General features: G+C 52.6%; 1 protein-coding gene across 2 annotated transcripts; it reads left to right on the forward strand.

The window, feature by feature from the left end:
* Positions 1–526: 526 nt before the first annotated feature.
* Positions 527–9,686, forward strand: KLF11 (KLF transcription factor 11). 2 transcript variants are annotated; one of them, XM_082745493.1, is made up of 4 exons: positions 527–900; positions 2,698–2,967; positions 4,171–5,134; positions 7,058–9,686. In XM_082745493.1, the coding sequence occupies exons 1-4, from the start codon at positions 859–861 to the stop codon at positions 7,333–7,335; spliced, it is 1,554 nt and encodes a 517-aa protein (XP_082601619.1). In that variant the 5' UTR covers positions 527–858; the 3' UTR covers positions 7,336–9,686. The 2 variants fall into 2 exon arrangements, with proteins under 2 accessions (XP_082601619.1, XP_082601620.1); XM_082745494.1 differs by lacking the exon at positions 527–900 and adding an exon at positions 1,473–2,186.
* The last annotated feature ends 279 nt before the right edge of the window (positions 9,687–9,965 follow it).

The following is a 9,965-nucleotide window of genomic DNA, read 5'->3' on the forward strand; positions in this document are numbered from 1 at the left end:
GGAAGAATGGGAGGGTGTCACCAGGCACCCTTCAGATCTTGGTTCACCCTACTCCCCTTAAAAGAGTGGAAAAGGGGCCCAGAGCTGCCTGGGAAGGGAGGTCAAAGGCAGACCCACGTCTAGAAGATTGGGCCCTGGGAGCCTGCAGAAAGGAGCCATGGATGCAGAAACGTCACCTGCAGCCAACCAGCTTTCCCTCAGGGATGCACTCCTAGGAGCCAACCAGAGGTAAATTGAAGAACAAAAATAAAAACAAAAAACAAGCAAGCAGAACCTGCTGGGTTCCCTCTACCGGACGAATTCACTCCATGGGGACCTGCGCTTGGGCAGGTCGCGAGAGGGACCTCTTTAAGCGCGCCCCCCCTCCCCAGCCCAGGGACTCCCCCCCCCCGCCCCCGCCCTTCCCTCCAGCAGCAGCCGCCGCGGCCGCCGGGACCTTTCCCCTACTTTCCAGGGCCTCAGGCCCCGCCCCCCACTCCGACCAAAACACGTGCCGCATCCCGCCCTGCCAGATCACGCCGCGGCCAGGCTCCGATCACGCGGCTCCCCGCGGCGCCCATTGGCCTGCAGCGTAAAGCTCGGGCGCGGATTGGCTGGCGGGCACCCGGCCCCGCCCCGGCGGGGCGCGGTGTATTTTGGTTTGCCTTCGCGCCACGCCCCCACGGCCGCTCCCTCCGCGGCCGCCCCGCCCCTCCCGCACCGCGAGGGCCGCGCCGGGGCAGAGCGGCGCGAGCGGGCGGAGGCTCCCGCGGGCTGCAGGGGCTCCGGGTCGCCGCCTCCCGCGGCGCACGTGCGACTGCAGCCGTGCGCCGAGCTCCCGCCCCGCGGCTGCTTTGTTGCCTCCGTGCCGCCGGCATCATGCACACTCCGGGCTCCGCGGGCCCGGGCGACGCGCGTGCGGTGAGTGGACGCCCATCTGAGCGAGGGGCGAGGCGGGGACGTGCCGCCTGTGCGGGGCTCGGGCGCGGAGGAGGGCAGGAATGCACGGGGCTTTGTGGCGGCCGCGCGGTGCGGGGCCAGAGCGGGCCCCAGAGCTGGGAGGGGCAGGGGACGCGTCCGGCCGGCCGGGGGCGTGTGCCCCGCGCCGCCCTACGCTAGCTTTGTCTGGCGTTTCCGCAGCGGCCGCCGGCTCCCGGCGCGGGGCTATTTCCAGCCATGACGTCACCAGGCCGTGTGAGGAGGCGGGGCGCGGCTGGCGGGAACGCGACACGCGGGCGGCGGGTGTTCGGCGAGCGGACGGTGGAGGGGGATAGGGGGCGGGGCAAAAGCTGGCGGGAAGGCGCTGCGGGGGGCGGGGTGGGGGCGGGGCAAAGCTGGCGGGAAGGCCCAAAGGCGAGGGGGTGGAGGCAGGAGGCGGGGCCGAGCTTGAGAGACGGTGGCGGGGCAGAGGGTGGGGCAGAGCTGGGAGGAAGGCCTTATATAGGGGGCGGAGCAAGTTCTTATGGAGGGGGGCGGGGCAAACCCGGAAAGGTGGTGTGTTGGGGCAGGGGCGGGGCAAAGCGGGTGGGGCGGGGCAAAGTTGGCGGGAAGGTGCAAGCGGAGGTGGGTGTCTTTGGGGTCAGGTGGGGCACTCTTCTTAGTCGTAGCCCTCAGGTGTTGGGCGTGAGGGCCCTGGGAGTGAGCTGGCTGGCTAGACCTAGGACTTCGGTCCTCGAGACTGCCGGGCCCTGAGGGCCTGAGAGAGAGGTGTGGGAGCCCTGTGTGCCTCCAGACATCCTGCCGGTGGTGGTCCAGGGGGAGGCGACAGCCCCATACCTGTGACCTCAGGGTTCCGAGGCCCCGGCTTTAAAGTGCTCTTTAACGTGCCCCCACTTGCAAAGGCGGGCACTTTACCAGCGTGCACTGCAGAGGGACCTGGTGGGGACGGAGGGATTCCATGTTCGCTCGGGCAAGCCAAGTGGAAACAGATCTTTAGAGAATGGACAGGGTCTTTGGGAGGACATCATTTGATTCCAGTCACTTCTCTTTCCACCCCTCCCACCCCTGCTGAAAAAGGATGGTTTGACAAAACAGGAAGGACAATTGTCTCTTGGGCTGTGCTAGATTTTTAAAATTCTTTTTCTTATCTCCTTGCTAGCCCTGTGGCAGTGAGGAGTGACTGTTCCTGAGTAAGGAACAAGGCTCAACCAGCATGGGCTCCCCTTCTTGGCGCTGTTAGAGTTGAGCCACTGGAAAGTTCTGCCATGGTAATGCCCTGACTTGAGAAGACTGTGCTGAGTGCCTCAGAGTTGCCAAAAATGCATCTGTAGGGACGCTTTTCTGCCGGCTTTGCCAACTCTGAAGAGCCATGTGTCCTCTCAGCCAGCTGAAGGCTTGGAGCTGGTGTCCGTTTCTCCTCCCAGCTGGACAGCATCACACTGGCCACTTTGGCTCATAGCTCCGGGATTAAAGTCTTAAATGATCATTGCTGAAGGAAAACACGAACTTAACTTTTCTTAAGAGTCAGGGTTTTCCATGGAAACTGCTTGCCAGCCAAGTCCAGTCATATTCACTCTTCAGAATGCTGGCTTAAAAGTGAAATTGTGGTCAATGTTCTGTTGACGTGTTTTCCTAGACTACAGAGCATGTTGTGTGTTGAGCTTCATGTGTGTGTCACGTGCATAGAGCAGGCGCTTGGTGTACGTACCCACGTGCCCATCAGGGTTACCCTGTCTCTCTCCCCTGGACTGAGAATCCTTTGTGTTGTGTCGCGTTTAGGTGGACATCATGGACATCTGTGAGTCAATCCTGGAGAGAAAAAGGCATGATAGTGAAAGGTCTACATGCAGTATCTTGGAGCAGAATGACATCGAAGCAGTTGAGGCTCTTGTTTGCATGAGCTCCTGGGGTCAAAGATCCCAGAAAGGTGACCTGTTAAAGATAAGACCCCTCACACCTGTCTCTGACCCTGGGGACTTCACCAGCACTGTGCATGTGGACACAGCCACGCCTGAGCTACCAAAGGACTTCGACTCTTTATCGACTCTGGTAAGAAATAGGGAGGAGAGCATTTTGTGTAGTGACTGGAGTGGGTTAGATGAATGTGCCGAAGACGTGGGTCCGGAGGGTGAAAACTTCTCCTACTTCTCGGAAATACGTTCTTTCCATTAATAGATCATAGCTTGCAGCCCCAGTGCTGAAATGTTCGTAGGGGGAAAGCTACAGAGTGATGTGAGAAAGTGAAATGTACTTGCTTTCCTGGGGAACTCTAGGGTGGGGGCTTGGCTTCCCCCAGGTGACTCAGCGTGGGATCAGGATACACGGGTGACAGCTAGAAGCGGCCCGTGCTTTGGCATCAGCCATAATTAGCTGGGTTGCAATCCTGGCCTCTTCCTCCCTGGAGAGCCTCACTTCTTACCTGTGCGAGCTGAGTGCAGTCAAGCCTGGTTTGTGTTTTTGTCTTCGTAACTTGCCAGAGCTACAGAAGCGTTGGGAGAGGTTGCTTCTCCGCTTGGAGAAATTGAGAGTGGGCTAACAGATGTGAAAATTAGAATCTGATTGTCTTGGGCTGGAGGCTTACCCTGGAAAGAGAGCATGGAAAGCGGGCTTGGGGAGAGGGATGAGAAGGGACTTGTGGGCAGGGGAGAGAGTTGTGCCAGTAGTGGGCCAGCAGCTCCTGGCAGACTTACTTGGCACTGAGCTCTCCCACAGGGAGGCTGACAGTAAGTGGGAGCAGGAGAGGCTTGGTTCACTTAGAGCCACTGGTTAGAGCATGGCCTTTGGAGGATCATTCTGACGGGTTTTTACCTGGCATCTGGTAGGCACTGGGTAAGTGTGTGTTAAATGATTAGCATTGGGATCTAAAAAATAATAATAATAAACAAATAAATAAGGTTTGAGAATCAAAAACTACTGTGAAAAGCTCTTATTTTGAATATAAATTTGCTTCCTCATTTGGGGTTCTTGTACTTCAATTGCTTGTTTCAGTAGCTGTGGAAGTCCAGGGGTGGAACTGACATTTTTAAAATTAAGCAAGTGGTTTGGTTCGGGAGCGAACAGGAAATGGGGAGAAGCTTAGAAAGTGCAGTCCTTCACGTGGTCTGGAAATCCACTGGGTGCCGTTGTGAGCAGGCGCAGAGGAGTCTTTCCTACATAATTTTTAAAAGGCATGAGGGGCACGGTGATCAAAGTAAGTCCTTTTAAAATTTAACCACAACAACCTTTTCACACGGTATTTTCTTTTTTTTAAAGTGCATGACTCCTCCTCAGAGCCCTGATCTTGTGGAGCCATCGACGGGGACACCTGTTCCTTCCCAAGTAACTGATTCCAAAGCGTGCATGGTCAAGACCATCACCCCAGCTTCTGCTGGGGCAGCCAAAGTGCTGAGCAGGAAGGCTGAGAGGGGCCCTCCGGATCTGAAGACGGAGTCACTGGAGCCAGCCTCCAGCACCCCCTGCAGGCCCATGGTGACAAGTGTCATCCGTCACACGGCGGGGAGTCCTGCTTCCGGTCAGTTGCCTACTACCCAGATTCCAGAATGCCAACTTTCCATCAACAGAGAAGGAGAAGCACAGTTTCTGGGACATCCTGAAGCTTCGCTGGGCACACAGCTCACAGACAGTCTACTGAACACTAACTCGGTGTCGTGTCAGCCTTGCTTGCACAAGTCTGGTGGCCTGGTCCCCGTTGACAAAGGCCAGCAGGCAGGGTGGCCTGTTGCAATTCAAACCTGCTCACCAAAGAATTATGAAAGTGACTTGCCAAGGAAAGCCACCCCTCTGATTTCTGTCCCTGTCCCCAGTTCCCCTGTCTTTTGCCAAATGATCCCTGTGACTGGACAGAGTGGCATGTTCTCAGCTTTTCTGAAACCTCCTCCCCAAGTGTCTGCAGGGACCGTCAAACCCATCCTTCCCCATGCTGCTGCAGTGCCCCAGCCTGTGTTCGTGGGACCGCCTGTGCCTCAGGGAGCTGTGATGCTGGTCCTACCCCAGGCGGCCCTCCCCCAGCCTGCCACCTCGGCGTCCAGTGTCGTGGCTGTGGGGAATAGCAAGTTCTTGCCCCTCGCCCCTGCCCCAGTATTCATTGCCTCCGGTCAAAACTGTGCCCCTCAGGTAGACTTTTCCCGAAGGAGAAATTATGTTTGCAACTTCCCAGGTTGCCGGAAAACCTACTTCAAAAGTTCCCACCTCAAGGCTCATCTTCGCACCCACACAGGTGAGTTTGAAGGCTGGTGGGATGTTAGAGCTCCAGAGCCTGCGGTGAAGAACCACACGCTGAGCCTTCCTGGACTGGGAGGGAAGCATGAGATCGCCCGGAGAAGGCGGAGGGCTGCCTGTTTTTCTTTGGTTCCGAAAAGCCTTCAGAGTCTTATAGGGATTGGGATTAACATTAGTGCAGCCATTATTGGTTTTTCTAGAACATGTCATCAGCTTATCCCAGTAGGTAAAATGTGGTGTAGTTCTAGGATTGTGGTCCCTTTGATAGGTTTTTAGGGTGACGCTCATGTTGCCCCTTTTGTTTATGTTGTAGGTTCCTCAGTCTTTCTGTGTTTTAGAAAATGTGCATTTCACATTCAAGAAACATCAGTGTAACTTACTTTGGTTCACTATGGAGAAAGGGCCCTACAGCATGGAAAAGTTTAAATTCGAAAATGTGCGAACTTGAAGGGGATGCGGTGTTCTTATGTTGAGAATGTATCGTTTCTAATTCAGAAGGAGAAGTCATCCAAGAAACTGTGACTTAGTAATACCTTTATTATCTTGTCAGCCTGCTCCGAGAGAATTTTTGGTGATGAGAGAAATACTCCCTGTCCAGTTAAGGTAGCCACCAGCTGCAATGTGGACAGTGTGACTAAGGAAGTGACTTTTTTCATTTTCGTTAAGCTTACGTTTCTGCAGCTCCAGGGTGCCGGTAGCTCTGGCTTTGACCAAGGTCTGGTAGACTGTAGGCCTTCGTAGGTCCCGTTAGAATATTTCAGATGTTCGCGGCTCTCTTGTTTTTAAGGCTCCTTTGGTTAAGGAGTCTGTGAAACTCGCCTGTCAGAGGTTCACACACACACGTAAGTTGTAAGCACAGTAGCAGGTCACAGTCTGTAAAAAAGACGTGTGTCATGAACCTGGTCGTGGAACCCCCTTCCACCAGAATGTCCGCTAACGGCCTGTAGGACAGCAGTGAGTCCCTGTTGTGTTGTCTTCCAAAATGCACTTCAGATGGGTGTGGGGCTTGGAGCTCATTAGAGCTCTAATCGTGCCGGCTCCCACTCAGCCAATGAAACAGAGTCTAGTGGGACGCCTGGGTGGCTCAGTGGGTTAAGCCTCTGCCTTTGGCTCAGGTCATGATCTCAGGGTCCTGGGATCCAGCCCCGCATTGGTCTCTCTGCTCAGCGGTGAGCCTGCTTCCCTTCCTCTCTCTGCCTGCCTCTCTGCCTACTTGTGATCTGTCAAATAAATAAATAAATAAATAAAACAAGTAAATAAATAAGAAATAAGAAAAATAAATAAAATCTTAAAAAATATAGAGACTAATCTCTAATCTAATAGAGTCTAATAATCTCTATTAAAAAGTGACTAAGCCACCCAGGCGCCCCTAAGGGGCTGCACTTGAGGTAGGGAATTATTCTTTTCAAGAATCTTCCCCCCTAACCTAAGCTATAACGAGAGATTTATTTTTATTTTTAAATACATTTGAGAAGAACCCTGGTGGTGTAGTCCGTTGGGCATCCAGCTCTTGGTTTCAGCTCGGATGATGATCTTGGGATTGTGGGATCAAGCCCCGAGTCGGACTTCACGCCCAATGCAGAATCTGCTTGAGACTCTCTACCCCTCCCCGCTGCACGCTCGCGCACACACCTGCACACACGCACGCGCACGCTCGCTTTCAAATGGGTAAATCTTTAAAAAAAAAAAAAGAAAATTCGGAAATGTGAGATTAGTTTGACATCTTTGGGCCCCGACCTACATCTCAGGCGCGGCAACAAGAAGGGGAGGATTTCTTGACGTTTGGTCAGCCGGGTGCGGAATAGCAAGACACGACTTTCCCAGAGTTTGACGAACAACATTTAAAAAACGTCGAGTTCCCCAGCTCGGGAAGCTGCCGAGTGCTTACGTTTCCTTGAACGTGTGTTTTCTCCCCCTTTAGGAGAGAAGCCTTTTAACTGTAACTGGGACGGCTGTGATAAAAAGTTTGCTCGCTCCGACGAACTGTCTCGCCACCGGCGCACTCACACCGGGGAGAAGAAGTTCGCGTGCCCCGCGTGCGAGCGCCGCTTCATGCGCAGCGACCACCTGACCAAGCACGCGCGGCGCCACGTGACCACGCGGAAGGCCCCGGGCTGGCAGGCGGAGGTGGGCCGGCTCAGCGCGCTCGCCTCGGCCGAGCAGCCGGGGGCCCCGGGGGCCGTGCCCGCCTCCGCCTGAGCGCTCAGCCGGGAGCTGCCCGGCAGTTCGTGGAGGCAGTTTTCTGGAGCAGGAACTGAGGGTTTTCTCTCCCCAAAAAAAGGGGGAGGGGTTGTTGCAGGAGAAAGGGGGAGCTGGTTCTGATGGAAGTATGTTAAACTTTTCCTTTTTTGGTTGGGACCCTGTTCAATCTCTTTTGGAGTTTCACAAGTTATTTTGAGGAAATGGAAGAAAATTGGATCATCTGAATCACCAGCATTCAAACCGACATTTCGGCAATAAAGTTTACAAAATCTGGATTTTTACAACCTTTCTATTCATGTTTTGTAGAACTGAGACAGGGTACTAATTTTTATACTGTTTTTTATTACAATATTTATATTGTTGGTGTTCCAACCACCAATTTCTAGATAGTGATTTTACAGTCTTCTTTTCAGTGTTCAACAATGGTTTTCATAATAACTCTACTTTTGGTAAATTTGGCACATTATTCAGCCACAGAAAAAGACAAAACAAAGAAACAAAAACCACGAGTCTGTCATCAGGCCTTTTAGGTCTACGAATTTTTTAGAACCAGAACTGGTTGAATAGGAGCTTCTTAAATGAGGGGGGAAGGAGGGGAAGAACTTGAGTTTAGCGTTTTCATAGCATTTTCAAGAGAAATTCCAGGCAACGATGCCTTAAGGCCGGAGCCTAAAGAATTAAAATTTTGGTTATGTAGGTCTAGTCATTTACCTGTGTCCATGGTGTGACTTGTAAAGAATGTACCCCAGGGGGTCATTTAAAATACCCGACAGAGACCCGGTGAACAGTGAGCTGTGGGGTCTGAGTGTCCTTTGGGGCCGTGGCTCTGCTGAGAGCAAGTTACTCAGTTTGTTTGTACCTCAAACACCAGAACAAAGATAACGTAAGCTCTCAAACCCAGCCGCTTTGTTTATAATCTGTTGACTTCTTTTTCTGTGGCCTTAGCGTATTTTTTGAGTAGAGTAACTTCTTAGAGAAGGAAAGGTCCTTAGCGGTTGGAGGAACTTTCCACCAAAATACAGTTTAGCTGGGGTGAAGCGGACCTGCAAACAATCCAGCTCTGAGGTTCTGAGTCCCCTAGTGATTAAACTTGGAGAACTACAGGAGAAATGCTAGTTACGTCCAGTCAACTTTACTCTGCTCACCTTTCGTTCATTATATTTGAAGAAAGTTGAAGAATGACTTGGAATGGGGTGTTCTGCAGTGTGCTTAGAAAATAGACCCTGGGCACCACTTTGGACCCGTGCGATCTCAGGTCCTGATTCTCTATAGAGGCCACAGTGCAGGGTCCGGGCAGTCTCTGAGCTGCTCACGGTGGGCGGCGGCAGGAATCCAGGCAACACAAGCCTGGGAAGGGGTTTTTTTTTGTGTCGAATGCATTTAGGTTTTGTCTCTGCCTCTTAGTCATTGGCATTTACTTTTATTAAAATGATGGTAACGTGAAATATTGAATAAATACGATTAGCTTTTATGTTCGGGTCCTTTTAGCCTGGTTATCATCACCTGGTGAGTCACTGTGTGTTGCTTGATACCCGGCAAGTCGCCCTTTGGTGTCAGCTGCTTGCGACGCGCACGGCTGAGTGCCGAGTGCTCGAGTGCTGGCGTGTGTCTGAGGGCTTCCAGATTTTTGGACATTTCCTAGCCGACTTTTCCTGCAGCTCATCAGACAATGCCGTTGCAAAAGAACGTAATTGAATGTATATAGTTCATGCTTCCCCCCTGCGCAGTCTTCTCCCACTTCTATCTTAAATCAACAAAAACATCTCTGTGTCTGTGCCGCTGAATGGCATTAAATTTGGGTATTTTTCTTAATTATGCCAAATAATGGAAGTCCGACTAACGTTCTGGTGGATGATACAAGGTCTCAGAGTGTTGGGTTACTTGTGGCGTTAGAGGTCAGTCTCCCAGCAGTGTTGTTTCTAAGGAATAGCTGTGTTAAAAATGGTTTTGACCCAAACTTCCATTTCCTGATGGGATTTAGAAATACCTTCTGTAAATGACATTCCCCCCACTCTGTTGACTGAGAACTGTAAATTGGGAGAGTTTCCATCGAAGGAACAGTGTCCCAGGAACTCGGGGCCTTGCGTTATCTCAGCGCGGAGGCCGCGGCAGCGCCTCTGGGCCCCGGAAGCAGAGCGCGCCCCTCCCCCCAGTGCACTTTATCGCCTGAGCAATTTTGCTTCGTCTTTTTTTTTTTTGACTTGGAGCCTTTTTAAGTAGTTTCAGTAATAAAATTGAAAATGCTTTGGAATTATGTTTTCTGTAACAGACTTTGACTTGTTATTTAAATGAGTATGTGTGATGTAACTTTTTGCTTTGAATCCTATAAAACCTTTTTGATTTGCAAACTGGACTTGTGTCCTGTGTCGTGTAGCCGCGTCAGAACGTACCCGCTGTCTTCCCAGCACAGAGTCTACAAAATTCACTGCGCGTTGGCCCTCCCCGAGCCTCCCCTCTGTTTTCCGGGGCTCTGCTCAGCTCCCAGGACGCCCTGTAGGTTCCTGGGAGGGTCCGCTGGGAAAGTGTGAGGGGCTGCTGCGGTTCTGACAGGATGGGACGGTGACAGCGGGGTGGCCTGCGACGGGAGGCAGAGCGAGCGGGAGAGTCTCTTCCTCCCTCCCTCCCCG

Source organism: Mustela nivalis (genome assembly GCF_964662115.1).
Source record: "Mustela nivalis genome assembly, chromosome: 8".
Classification (NCBI taxonomy): Eukaryota; Metazoa; Chordata; class Mammalia; order Carnivora; family Mustelidae; genus Mustela; species Mustela nivalis.